Source organism: Ambystoma mexicanum, chromosome 5q, assembly GCF_040938575.1.
Source record: "Ambystoma mexicanum isolate Mex_15411 chromosome 5q, UKY_AmexF1_1, whole genome shotgun sequence".
Classification (NCBI taxonomy): domain Eukaryota; kingdom Metazoa; phylum Chordata; class Amphibia; order Caudata; family Ambystomatidae; genus Ambystoma; species Ambystoma mexicanum.
Window position 1 is genome coordinate 676,391,098 of NC_090933.1, and position 14,695 is coordinate 676,405,792.

The window sequence follows — 14,695 nt, forward strand, 5'->3', positions numbered from 1 at the left end:
CACAGAGCTTCCAAGTTCCCGATAGCTAAGGGCAACCACAGAATACCACGAAATCACGCTACAGGAAACAAACTTCCAAGATGGCGATGTACGCCACAAAAGCTTATACAACCTTGCAGACTCTCATTGCAGGTAATCAAGACTATTTGGTGATCAACTATTAATGTAATAATAGCAACAATTAGAGGCTCCCAAGGGAATTACCAACCAGATTTGAGCATTCAAACAAGAATAGGGAATAACTTATCAAAGGTAGTGAAAGGAACCCCAGCCAAGCCTAGTAGCTATAAAAAGGGCAGGAAGGAGGCATAAGACAAGCCCTGAAGAGACAGACCCATCTACGCATGAATGCCATGCCCAGAGGACTAATACCTAGAGAAAAAATCAGAAAGCTTAAAAAGATTATCCAAGAGATCAGGCTGAAAGTGGTCCAGACCTGAATACCGTGGCTGGAGTGAGTTTACAGGGATGCACTTACCTCACCTTGAGGGAAGTTGAAGGCCGAAGCACGGGACTTTACTTCAGTGACCCATGAGAACCAAAGGCAAGACCCGACTGTGGCAGGAGTGTGCCATAATATCAGCTACATGACAAAGACCATGAGCAGGGGGAATAAATACCCATATGTATAACTGTAATGTCTGTACGTGTGAAATCAGAGGTTGTAAATCCTGAGGTCCAGGACCCAATATGAATCCTAAGAAAGCCTTGATCTAGGAGGGACTTGTTGTGAATCCTCAGAAAGCCAAGTTTCAACAGGAACTTGGTGTGAAACATGGGAAGGCAGTGTCCAGGAGGGACAGAGCCACAGCCTAGATAGGACCTGCTGTGAATCCCAAAAAAGCCATGGTCCAGGAGGGACCTGCTGCGAATCCTGATAGAAGGCAGAGTCTGTGCATACATGTTGTGAATCCTGTGAAACCCAAAAGGCTGAAAAGACAATAGAACCAGAAGGCTGACGTCCTAGGAGTGGACTTGGGACACTAAGTGAAAGGAAAGCAGAGAGGCCTGAGTGGGAGATCAAACTGTGAGTAACTGTTACAAGAATCTTTCCAGAAGATTACTTTTTGTTGTATTAGACTAAGTATACACTTTTGAATAATAGGTTTTATTATTATTATTATTAAGGTTTTTATTGAGAGCAAACATAGCTTCGGCAAACAGTAGAGTCGTTTACAATCATAGGGTGGGGGGGAGAACATGGTGAAGGACGCAGAGAAAGAGGGGTAGAGAGCTAACAAAGGGGGAGGCTGGGCAATTGGTAGCAAGGGATATGATATGGCATATATAACGCGCCTATACACAGGTGTTTCAAGGCGCGACGAGGCAAGGGAGGGGAACAGTGGGCACGCAAGTGAATGGGAAGGGGAGGGAGGAGAAGTGCGGGGGGGGGGTCAGGGGGAGAGGACAGTGCAGTACATGGGATAAGAAAATAAATAAATAATAAAGTAAAGTACGGCCAGCAGGTGGCAAGTGCAAGGGTAAGTGCAGACATCAGGTGTCGAGTGCTGGTAGTGGGACTGGAGGGATACAGAAAACAGTCCCCAAATGCGGGGTTGCCAGGAGGGCAGTGCAGGAGTGCGACTGGCGGGGGAGGAAACCTGGGCCTGAGATCAGAGGGCGGCCAGGCAACCAGTGCAATGTCAGTGTCAGCCAGGAAGTCAGCAAGGGAGAGGAGGAGAAAAAGCAGAAGCAAAGAGAAAGGTTTTGAGGTGCTTCCGGAACTGAAGATGATTCTCCTCAAGTTTCAGGGAGGCTGTTCCAGAGGGGGGACCCAGCCGAAGAAAGAGATCTACCACCAACTCGTTGATTGGAGAAGCAACTGACCCTGAGGGAGTTTGAGGCAGATGGGCGAAGAGCTTGAGAAGGAAGGTATTTAGGAAGAGAGAGTTGAAGGTACTGAGGCCCCAGACCCCAGAAGGCCTTGTGGACGATGCAGAGGGTTTTGAACTTAATCCTTGCAGCCACAGGGAGTCAGTGCAGAGATTTCAGTCCTAGAGAGATAAGATCACTGGGCTTGAGGCCAAGGACAAGTCGTTCCGGATAAGTTGCAGAGGGCGGAGAGTAGATCCACAAGCAACCTTTGAAGGAAAGAGCGGGGAGAAAACCACCCTGTCTCAGGTAGAGTTGTGAAGTTTGCTGTGGGCTACACTTTGGAACTTTTGCTTTTCTTTTTTTTTTTAGCTTAGGATAGCTTGGTGGCTAAGATAAAGATTAGATGTTGGAACATTTCGTTGAGCATGCTTTTGAGACTTTGCTTTATAGCGTAAAATGTCTCAGGAGGAGGTGAGGACATATTTGCTTGGATCAAAGAACTTTTACAAGCCTGAGATTAAGAAAGGCAGTGATACAGGTGCAGAAACCTGACATCGCAGACTAGGGGAAACTGGAAGGCCTTGGGAACTCTGAGGCCCAACCTAAGTAGGTCCAGCGAGCCCTGGAATAGGAACTAAAGGAATGCACAAAACTCCTGTCGGGCCTGTGATTGAGGGTTTGTATTGTGACAGTAACCCAAAGCCAAAGTTTGTGTGCCGCTTTTCCTTTACTTGCTTGTGGTTTTGCCCACCTGTCTGAATTTCCTCAAATACAATCACACGTTATTGGGAAGCCAGCTCTTTCAGCAGGTCAGGCTGGAAAAAGTATCTAAATATGCAACACAGTGCAGTTTTGGAAAACAGAATTTTGAATCCCCAGTACTAAGCCAGCCATAAAGCACTTGGGTACCATGCTTCCTTTTAGAACAAGATACTCCATTGCCTAACCACCAGTTCCCAAATTGTTTATGTCAAGCTGAAGTGAACTGACACAGGCATATGCATGAAGGGGTGGCTAGGGGAGAGTTGTGAATGAGGGAAAGCTATGGACTAAGAAGACATGAATCACCATGAAGGTAATTTAACGTTTAGGCGCTCTCTCCTTTCCAACATTTTGGGACAAAATACACAGGCAACATGGATGGAAAGAAGGTAACAGCAAATGCCAACTGACTATTTATTTGTACATTTATATGCAACACACACGCCCAAGGGCATCCAGGATCTAGTTACAGAGCGAGGAAAACGGTTATAGAGGGGAAGAGATAAGTGATGAAGGCAGGGAAGGGGGCAATGCCAGTTGAAAAGCTACGCTTTGAGATACTTAATGAAGGAGTTGTAGGATGGTTCGTCTCGCAGATAGGGTGGGAGCTCGTTCCAGAGTGCAGGTGCACGGACTGGGAAGCTTGACCCCGAACTTGCCCGGTTGAACCCAGGTGTGACGAGGCAATGTTTATAGACTAATCTTATAGGCCTTGCTGAGGAATGCTTCTTCATTTTTTTGCAAGGTATTGCTGGGCGTCGTTCGAAAGACAGCAGTGGGTGATGGACAGGATCAAGTTGATTCTGTCCTTGACTGGAAGCCAGTGGGCATCTTTTTTAGCCTCTGAAATGTGGTCCAGCTTGTGTAAGGAACTCACGGTGACAAAAGTAAAGACATACACAACTGATCACAGTTCAACAGTGTTTACTGAACTATAAATGCATGGTGGAAAAACACCTAAACTAAACCTAAATATAAGATGGGAGCAAGAGTCGACTATCAAATAAAAAAGAACGCAGTTCTAGTGGCGTTGTGTCAAAATAAAAGGGCCTATACTAAGAAAAACCTATTGCCAATTCCTTACAACTAATTACAGAAAAAGTGTGGGATAGGGTATTAAAAATAAACAAGTGTTCAAAAATAATAAGTCAGGATGTGATTGCCTCAAGGTCTTCCTTCCCCACGTTTGTAGCACGGGACAAGGTGGGACTTTGGAGCACAGAACACACTCGAGTCTTCACAGCACGAGCTAACAGTTCCGTATCAGCTATCAGGTTCTTCGATGGTTAAGTCTCAACAAACAAACACAAAGTTCTGTTCTATGAACACTGTGGGTGATGGCTTAACCCCTGGGTCCCTCTCTTCTGGGCACTGACCCCTCAGACATATTCAACAAATTAACAAGACAGTTCCTTTCTCAGTGAACTTTGGGTGATAGCTTTCCACCCCTGGATCTCCCTCGGTCGGGCTTGACTCCCAGAAAGCAAGGGGGATGCTTCCCTTCCCCTTGTTTTACAATGCTTCTCACTTTCACAAATCTTAATGTCTTTTTAAACAGGTTTTTGGCTTCCCTCTGCCGGGTTCACTCTCGCCGACATTTGGCTGTCGGCTTCACTCTGCCAGGTTCACTTTTGCCAGTGTTTGTAACACACTGTTTATATACTTACCTTCACCATGCAGGATTCACTTCCCTTAGCTTTACCAATTCTCTGTCGGTCAAAGACCTTCGATGATACAGCAGATTTTACGAGACCCCTGTATGACCACATAGACCGTTCTTTGCCTCTTCCCAAGGCCTTCTGGTTGTGGTAGTCTTTACCATTGGGTAATGGGCCAGAGTTCCAGAGTTTCCTACGTGAGCACCCACATGGCGTCGGACTCCTCTGTATCTGGTTTGACCCCGATTTCTCAATAGTATATTTTGCTTTCAAAGTTCATTTTTATCCTTTGCCAACTTTTCATTCAACAAAGTTCGGTTTCTTATCGACACTCCCCTCGACTCACTGGCTTTGATGCACTGTTTGGCTTTCTGATGTCTTGGAGTCAAGGTTTGTACCACTGAGACAAGCGTCTCTCCCCTGCTTGGTAATCAGAGGAGGAGGATCTTGCGTACCGTGCTCATCTGTTGCAATACACATTGGCTATTGTTCACAGACTTATCGTTCCCTCTGCGGAGGTTCCACTGGCCTTGTTCTGAAAGGGCAAGGTCGGCTCTCTCCATGTTTCCCTCTCTGTCTACACTGTCTTTCTCCTCCTCTTTAACTGCTGTGTTGAATTAGCTCTTACGTTGTGCGGTCTGCCTTGCTCGTCTTGTGCTCTACCTTTTATCCCTGTTGGGAAGGTAAAGGGCCGTCGGGTGTGTGTGATTCTGGTCAATTGCCTGACTTAGCCTGAACCTGGTATTCGGACACGCCAGGTAAAAGCCTTTCAGAGGTGCCGCAGAGTCAAGAGTTGCCATAATCAAGTTTAGACCCTATGAGGGCATGGGCAACTTCAAGCCAGTTCTTGGCAGTGAGGAAGGATTTGTTGGCATTAATGAGCTTAGTGGCATAGCCAGATGACATGGTGATGCGGTTGATCTGGTGGGTCATATCCAGGGAGAAGTCAAAGTAAAAGCATAGGGTGTTCATCAAACAGACAGCCTTACATGCCGGCGTCCATCTGGGACTTGTCTGTCTGTTCTGACTGCTTTATGTTGTCGTGTGAAGTGTTGCAACAGTGTCAGCGCATTCATTCATAATTAGAAGGTGGTGAGGCTGGAGATTCCAGTTCCCTAAAGATGGTAAAAATCGCTCTTAGAGTCTGATTTGGCATTGCCGATTCTAGCATTAAAGGAGTTGGAATTTGCAGTAATTATCACAGATTTATAGAGATTTTTGTGAAGTCGTCTTTTAGGGTGTCAGTGGGATTCATTTGCCAGGTTAGTTGTGCCTGGTGTTTTTTATTGCGTAGTTCTATAAGGTCGGGGTAAACCATGAGTTGGAGTGTCTAGCGGCTTTGGCTTTACGAGGAACTAAGGGGGCAATGGTGTTCACTGCTTTTGATAGCGTTGAGATGTGTATGTCCAATGATGACTTGGGGTCAGTGGTGAATGGGGGATTAAGGCATGGTGTGTCTAGCAGGGGCATGATATTTTCTTTGGTGAGCTTCCGAGAACTGTGTGTGACTGCTGGTGGCAAAGGAATGGCCAGGGTTTAGGTTTTGTGGGCTGTGGGATGGAGAAGTTGATAATGTGGTGGTCTGACCAGGGGCATGGGTTTTTGGTGCTGATTGAGATTTCACAGTTGTGGTCGGCAATCCAGTATAACATGCAACCCTTTGCGTGAGTGGTGTTGGTGATACGTTGGCTGAAGCCTAGGGTTTCAAGGGCGTTGGCCAGCGAGGTAGTCTGAGGGTGATCGGGGTCATGAAGGCCCAAATTCAAGTCTCCTAAAAGGATAATTTTAGAGGAGGCTTTAATGTTATCCTGCAGGGGGTGGAGGAGGTTTTCCTCAAAGTTGTGTGAGGGGTCGGAATGGCGGTAGATGAGGTAGATGGCGATAATGCACGTGGGTGAGGGTGAAAGCTTGAGATAGTAGGTTTATGTTGATGTGTCTGAAAGGGAGGGAGTCTCTATCTATCAGGGAGACGCTGCCTCCTCTGGAAGTAGGCCTATCATCACGGAAGATGGTATAGCCGATGGGAATGGCTAGGGATAATGCAGGGCCGCTTGCCTCATGGAGCCAAGTTTCAGATATGGCTAGTGCATCAAGGTTGTGGTTGGAGATGAGATTGCTTATATCCAGTGCATGGCAGGCAGGGAGCGAGCATTGATGAGGGTGCTGGTCAAGAGGGCTCGAGTGGCTGTGGTCGATTACTTGGTTGGTATTCAAAACAAATGTCCAATTGTTTGTACGCCTTTCGGTATGCACTACGGTTCCCAATACTTCTGGGCAGACTCATCAGTGTTTGCTGGCATTTCTTGCTTTGGGAAAGCGTTTCCCCCTCTGCAGATCCTTGTGCAGTTCGCCTGCCGGCTTCTCATTCAACCGCTGGTTGAAATGCTGCTCTTCAATGTGACCACGTCCCCGACAGCTTCTCCAATGCTGCCGGCTCCCCAGCGGTCCTCCTGTGAAACCTCCTGTGCTTCTCCCGATCTCTCGCCTTTCTGATCTGAAGAGCTTGCCTCTTTTAGCACAGTATGTTCTTGGGTGTCTGCCTTTGGTTCTGCTTTCTGCTTCTCCCACTCTGCATCTCTCGTCTCCACCTTTCAACTTACTTGAAGAGGCACACCATTTCTAAATGTCCTGCACAGCTGATTGCCAATACAACTAGTCTGCATGTTTAGCTTGGTGCATGTTTAGCTTGGTGTTTCTTTTAATCCACATTAACTCCTTCTTCCTCGTCTCAGTACTTGAGGTTTTATGGGAGGTGGAGGATTATTATGCTTTTTAAAGATGTATTGCTTTGAATTTTTGTTTGAATCAAAACCATCAGAAACAGGAAGTGTTATACATGTGTTATGTACATATGAGGTGTAAATGGTGTTTGGCAAGAGGGGGTTTTAGGGTTTTACAACTGGAAGCATTTGTATAATGATAACATGCCATCCGAAATTTAGGAATTATAGGGTCTCCTTCAAACGGAAGGAAAGAATACTGTGTCTCTCCTGACGGGGTCACTGCATCTCCCCGACAGCCATCTCCTCCCATGTGATCCTTCCTCATAATACCGCCCTCAGGGTCAGGATCAGGTAGCATCTGCAGTCCACTGTCCCTGTGGGAGGAGATTGTCACTGGGAAATCAGTGATGACTCCGCAAGATTCATCACAGAAGGGATCATGCCTTTAGAACTGGAAGACCATGACAAGTGTATGTTTTTAAAATGCAAGATATAAGAGTGGGTTTGGCTGCCTCAAGTCCATGTGAAACACAATCATCTGTAACAAAAAGATTCTCTGACCTACAAAAAGGTCTTATCATGTCCGAATATAGCTTTAAAGACGTGGCCAAATCTAAATTACACACAAATTGCAGTTTCATGCAATGGATATGGGCCGATTAATCACAGTTAGGGTTTAAGTTCTCACAGTCTATCTTTACTCTTGGCAGTAGTGTTCTCAGACCTGTAAATTATAGCATTTCAATCAATAACAAGAGAAATCATGATTTTGGGCTGCCTTCCCCACCCCACCCCAGGATGAACTCCAGATCATGTGAGTTTCCACTTAGAATTCCTGCTTCATCCCTTCCACTCTTCTGGAATGGTTGTCGAATGGCTGAATAAGCACAATCCTTTTCTGGGCATTCAGTGGGAGGGGGAACAGGGATGAGGGATCTGAGAGAATTCAACAAATGATAGTAGGGTAGGTCAGTAAGGAAACATCTCCGTCTTGTGATCCCTAGTGGCTATTCCAAACACAATATTGCTTGGCAATTCACCCAGATGCATATGGTCACACAGTTCTCCTTCACCTGGCAGAATTTCCTCTTTTGGTTTCTCCAATTAATCCTGTCTTCTCCTTTTCATTTGTAACATTTCAAGAAATGTCCTTCAAATGCAAACAGGTTAAAAAAAATCTATTAGGTGGAACTTCCGGAACTCATCGTCTCTGGGCCTCATCACGAGTTGGGCTGTAGCCCTTAAATGTGGCGGTAACAGAACGACTGCCACCTTTAAGGGCCGGCCCTATCACATGTTGGGCGCTAAATGGGCTGTTTTACCTCTAGCTTTTTTCTGGAAGTGAAAATCCTATTTAGCACCCTGTTTTCGGCAGTATTACCGCTGGCTGTATTAGCGCGTATTATTAGCGCCGAAAATGTCCCATTGGATCCAATTGACCCAATGGGGAATGGGGCTTTACTGTTAATGCCCAACCCGTGATCAGGCGGTAATACCGCCGGACCAGTGGGTGCTAACACTATTACAGTTGGGCGGTATTAGCCGGGATACCGCACAACTCGTGATGAGGCCCTCTGTCTTTGAAGGCATGCTGGGCTTCAGTTAACCAGAAGCCTCTTGGAATGTCTGTAGCTGTTGCTGTGTCCCGACAATCAGTTGCTACAACAGCTGAAGTGTGGTACCCAGCATCAGACAGAGACTCCCCAGCTGTCCCGCTGTGGTTTCCACAGAGGGGGCTTTCATGGGTTTATCATCTTCTATTCCCTGGTTTCTGACTTCTACCCCTCTATACTCTTTGCTCACTGTTCTTTGGTCCTGACCCTCCTAGACAGCTATAGCCAATAATGTCATCTCATGACTGGTGGTATCGCCTACTCTGTGGCCATAGAAACCAGAGTGTCGGGTCTCACCGGAATAATATGTCTGTATGCTTCAAACCTTTCATCCACTGCGCTTCCGCTCTTAACCGACATTTCTTCACTACTTGCCACAAGGAAAAACTGGTATCCTTGCAGCCATTGCCACATAAACTAACCTCAAGGCCAGTGAAACAGACGTGAACACCTTCTTGGCCATGGCGCCATTATAGGTCAACTCTCTATCTGGAGACCGGGTAAGGAACACATTGGCACGCCCCTTAAATTAGCTGCATTCACCACCAATGAGTCCCCAACTGGATGCTCAAAGTTATATGAAGGTTCCTCTCTCACAGTACTTCCTCAGAATATTTCTATTTTGGGCCAAGACAGAACCCGTTTTCACAGAGGACTATAAACAGATCCTTAAAGCACTCCAAAAGGGAGAAATGGCTGTTCCTCCATTGGACCATTTTGTATCACGCCCATGATTTATCCTTCTCTCCCTATTCAGTAGAGCTTGGAACTTGAAAATCCAGTGCTTGGACTGCCCGTCTCATAAGGCACATACAAGATCTTACAGATCACCAAGCTTGCTTTCTCAAAAACTTTGCTGATAATTGTGCTTTTCCCCGGCACCATAATAGTATTCTTCATCCCTCCAAAGCAAGGTGTCAACTCTTCTATGTTCCACTGAGCATGGGGTTTCCATGTGGATGCCATTCAAATTCCAGCAATGTCTCTGCTTTTGAGGCCCTTGACTCCACAAATTTAGTAGAGGTGTCCCTGTCATACAGGCCAAGATAACAGCCCCCTGATCGTTTGTGGGGTTGCAAACCCCCGGTGTCGCAGAACCTTTACAGCAGTTGCTCTCCAGATCCCTGCTGCACAGCAGGCATGGTAACTTGCACATTTAGCAGTTGGCATATCTTGGCAAATATAGATAACATTTAATGTTGGAAGGATTCCAAATCCCTCAGCGACACTGGTGTTGGCGATACAGTGACAGCCATTACCACTGATCAGCCTGGGCGGATGGGGTCCTTGGCCAAAGGATCTGTCTTATTCTTCTTGACAGAGCATCAGTATGGACAAACACAAGGAACTCCTGGAGTAACACCTCTTTCCTTTGTCCCATTTCCTTGAAAAGGGCAGAAGGATTCCTGCAGGAGTCCCTCCCACACAAGGTCTCTGAGTGCTCCCGCTCCCACTGTGAAGAGCCCTTGCGTGCTTCTGTCGGCAGGCTACTCCCTTTTGTCTTCTCTTGTGACAATAGAAATGTGCAGTCCCTGGACTGTTTAGCCTTTGAGCTGAATTCTCTGCAGGCCTCACAGTTTTTTCTATTTTGACGAGTTCCCATGCACGCGTGCAATAGTCACGTTTGTCCATAAAGGACATCGTTCTGGAGCATGTACTTGTGGCTTTGAAGTCAGAAAGTTTCATTTTGAATTTGCAAAAAAGTTTTTAAATTTACCAAACAAATTAGAAAATATACACAAAGTTTCAAACATGCATGATCACTGGAGTTCAAGAGCATGTGCAGATGTCCTGCAACCTCTTGTGCCAGAAAAGGAAATTCTCAACCTTTTCCCCCCAGTTGCCTTGTAATGTTCCCAGTCTACATACAGCGAGATGCATTGGGCTAAGGGTGGGCAGCCCCATGTGCAAGACTGATTTAAACATTTCAGAGTCCCCACACAGTAGGCTGGACATTTATAAGCTAAGGAATCCACGCAGAAGATAGCATACGCTAGAAAACAATTTCTATCACTTCCTCTGGTTGATTTAGTCAGAGTGTGCAGCATCACAACTTGCTTTCCTGAATATTCTTTCAGGTTCTGCTGTCATCTGGACTCGGTTAATGAAACTGGAGTCACACATACACACACACCCACTATGCAAGCATGTCAATCAAGTACAGGTTGCTCAGAAGAAGCAACCTGTGCTTATGTAAATCAACATGACCATATTATTTATATAGAACTATTTTTGCATTGCCCAAAATAGAGGTAAGAACTTCTTGGTCTGACTGTCAGTAGTTAGAAAGTGAGTGCTCATCTAACTATAATGATGGCGGAAGAGCTTAAAGGAACAACTGATATAACCATTCGATCAGAGCAGTATTTCTATAGGATCCATTCCCCCGTACAGCTCTACATCAAATTGAAAAATGATTTTCGGTAGATGCAAGATAACTGTCTTAATGATGAATGGATATCTTCTTTTTCTCTTACATTAGATCCAGTCATCAGGATTTATATAGTTTTTCCTTTCTTTTCATCAGTATATTTTCAAACGTCCATAACAAACTGAACCTCCACCTGACTAGAACCCGAATATTAAAATAATACACCAAGAAAACTCTTTATTCAACAAACCTGAAGATCTGATACACTGTCCTCTGTGATAAACTGAGCCCCAAGTTCTTCTTTTTCCCAGGAATCCAAGACCAATGACTTTCTGACCTTCTTCACACAAGATATGTGCTGTGAAAATAATTCAGAGGTAAAATTAAGAAAAGATTATATAGAATCAAAAACTATAATTTCATTGTAGAAGATCAGTGGAGTGGTACCTCCGGTTTGCAGCTTTTATAGTCACTTTCAACTTCCTCTCTGAGAAATATGTCTTTGCCTGTTTCCTGCTTGAGCACCTCTCTAATGTCTTCTTCCAAAAAGGCAAGTGGCTGAGACTAGATTATTAAAACAAAAGAGAATTAGCTGCTAATGTACTTTTTGAATACACACATCAAGGTTGATGGCTTGCGAGCCTGCTTCTGATTTACTATGTTCACAGGTAAAAAGATGAAAATGAGTGGATGTTCTCAAAACAGTAACTGCACTCACAGAAATGGAAGCACATATCAAAATAACAATTATGCACTTACATTAGAAAGTGTGACACTTAAAAGCGTTAAGACAAGGCATATAAAGAAACTGCATGGCAGACAAAAAATAAGTGGGACTTTAGCCTGGTATACAAATTACTTACCTCTCTGTAATTTTCTTTCTGATGGATGTTCCTGTCACAGATTCCTCATCTAAGATATACTGTCCACAGCGAGCCAGTTCTCCTGAAATCTTTCTGTTAGTCAGGGCGCAGAGAAAGCCACGCACGATGCCTCAATGCACCGGACATGAAATCAGGACCAGTACATATAGCGGTACTGTACACTGTGACCTCAGTTCCACCCTTTTTCCCTAGCAATCTGATGCCGAGGGACCACTGAACCGATGGTGTATTAGCTATCTGCCTTTGGGGGTGGGGGGGCAGGTTGGGAGGGTGATGAGGAATCTGTGGGAGAAACATCCATTAGAAAGAACATTACATAGCGGTAAGTAATTTGTTTGTCTCATGGATTCCTTCCTCCCACAGAATTCTCATGTATCATAAACTCCCAAAGCTGTATGAAAATCTGGAGGAGGTAGGAGAGCAATGACACCACTTAGACCAGAAAACTCTGAGGACTACACTCCCAAAGCGGGCGTCCTGGCCTGAAAGGGAATCTAAGCAATAATGCTTAGCAAACGTGTGCAGAGACGCCAGCGTTGCCACCTGGCAGATGTTCAATACAGGGACTCTCCTCAGAGATGACAGCCACTCCTCTGGTAGAAGGGACTCTGAGACCCTCAGGCAAATCCTTTCCAGCCAGATTACAGCATTCCTGAGATGCAGAGAATGATCAACCTTGACAGGGTCTCTTTGGTCACAGGCTTGTCAGCACGAGCACTAGCGTAGCCAATGAAAACTTGGTCATCTTTCCTAGTCTCGCTCGCCCAAGAGACAGAGTAGCTGAGGGCATGTTCCAGGTCTAGCCGATAGAATGGTTTCTCTGCCTGGAATACAGGAAGATGAAACTTTTGAGAGAGATGAAACTCCGAGACCATGGGCCTCATTAGAAGTATGGCGGTCTGGAAATACTGTGCCAGTAACACTGATTACCGGCATGGTTTCCGTACCATCGCAGTACACGTCGTGATGCCGGTAGCAATGTTGCCGCCAACATCGTCCACTGTGCGACCGTAGCATACAGCACCGTCATCTGTAACAATGGGAACCCTGAAGGTTGTGCCGGAAACACCAGCGCAGTGGTACCAAGGCAGCATTATGACTGCTGTCTGCACGGATACACTGGCACCAAAATGGCGGGGCCATCCTGAAAACCGTGCCGGAAATACAGGCAACGCGGAGCAGGCGGTAAACAGGCTCATGTGTACAACAACTGCCCACAGGTGGCCCTAATCAGCCAACCTGCACACCATGCGCACTGAACATTGAAAAGGACCACACTCACACCCACACCCCACCCCACAAACCTTCCAAAACAACCATGCTGCCACTCGTAGTAGGAGCCATGGAGCTGGAAGCTCTGCATGCAGGAATGCACATCAATGAGCAGGAGTTGCAACAGTGGCAACAGGCTGACAGGAAGAGGAGGGGGATGATGTTGATGCAGAGGAACAAGGGGCAGCAGGTAGCACCCTGCAGGCAACCACCCATACCCCGCACAAGGGCTACACCCTGGACCCTGACTGACAGCCAGATACATACACTGTATCACCTGGACATGTGAGACTGCACAAATAATAAACCACACTACCACAAAAAAAATGAATGTCCAGATATGTTTATAAATTTAAAACCCAGTGTATTAACATATGCATACGTATTAGTGAACTGGTGGCCCAATACCCCTTCTGAAACTACCCCTCCTCAAACCCCCTCCCAACTACCCATCCCCACACCTCCTCCCCAACTTGTGAAACTATGCAAACACAGTAGTGCACAATTGTCTTAAACCACATGTGTGGCAAAGGTTAATTTTCGTGGCTTCTTGCCACATGATCTGCCCTTCCTTTAAAATGCATCAACTGCTGACAGTTATTATAGAGCATACAAATCTTTCAGTAAGGTGTATCAATATAGACAATAAGGAAGGCAGGTTAAGGTTAAACAATGGCAGAATGCTTTCTTTAGATATAGATACACAATTCTGTGTGAGGATCCCCCCCCACCTGGGCAACCTGTAATAAAGGGTTAACAGGCCTAGTCTATAAATGTTCAAAAAGCCTTGCTTCTTGGTTAAAACGTTCAACGAGGGGCGCTGATGAGCAGCAAGAGAAATGGTGACTTAAATACGAGCTCCGTCCCCGGCAAAATCCTGAACTCTACTACATTCTTTGCGTGCCTGTTCCAGTAACTTTAAGCGTATACAGAAGCAGCTGGTGACCTCGCGCACTCTGTGTCCAAGTCCCGTTTCTCCTCGGATGTGCAGAAGAGAAGAAACGAACTGCTGAGGGAGCGGGCGGTGCTGTGCGTGTGCTGGCCCCGACGGTCACTTCCGCCAAAGTAAGAGATCCTTTCAACTGAGTGCAGTGCTGCAGCGGCCTGCGTGGGGGGAGGGTTGGCACGATCCTGTGGGCTGCGCCGACCACCTCTCTGGTCAAGGTGCTAATCCCGGGCGAAGGCGAGAGGCGGAGCGGCACCGGAGACCCGCTACAATGGTAGGGGCTGATAATCACTTGACTTTGCACTGGCGGGCCGGCATGGAGAGGCTGGCCGATGCTTGCACCTGCAGACGTGCCGCAGTGGGACGGAGGCAGCAACGGTGCTCTTGTTGAAACAGGGGCCCATGAGCCGTCGCAACATCCTCGGCACCCTCCGCTCGATCCCCTGTGAGTCCCTGGGATCTGGCACCAGCTCCCTTTGAGGACATCAGTGATACAGAGCTGACAACACATTGGAGGCCCGCCGGGACTGCATTCTAAAGGATACAGCTAGCTGTGCAACGCGGTGCAGCTCCATCCAACTTTGGGGGACGAGGAAGAGCACTACGCCCACGGACCGATACGGCACGGGGAGAGGCGGCTGGGCCCGTACG

At 46.5% G+C, this 14,695-nt stretch overlaps 1 protein-coding gene across 1 annotated transcript in view; it reads right to left on the reverse strand.

Annotated features, from left to right (window-relative positions):
* MYBL1 (MYB proto-oncogene like 1) overlaps nucleotides 1-14,695 on the reverse strand; it is an 898,417-nt gene that overhangs the window by 87,456 nt on the left and 796,266 nt on the right. Inside the window, exons 13-14 of the mRNA XM_069621133.1 lie at nucleotides 11,390-11,506; nucleotides 11,193-11,300 (exon numbers count right to left, since the gene is read on the reverse strand). Coding sequence (XP_069477234.1) covers nucleotides 11,193-11,300; nucleotides 11,390-11,506 — 225 coding nt within the window. The remainder of the gene's footprint in view (nucleotides 1-11,192; nucleotides 11,301-11,389; nucleotides 11,507-14,695) is intronic.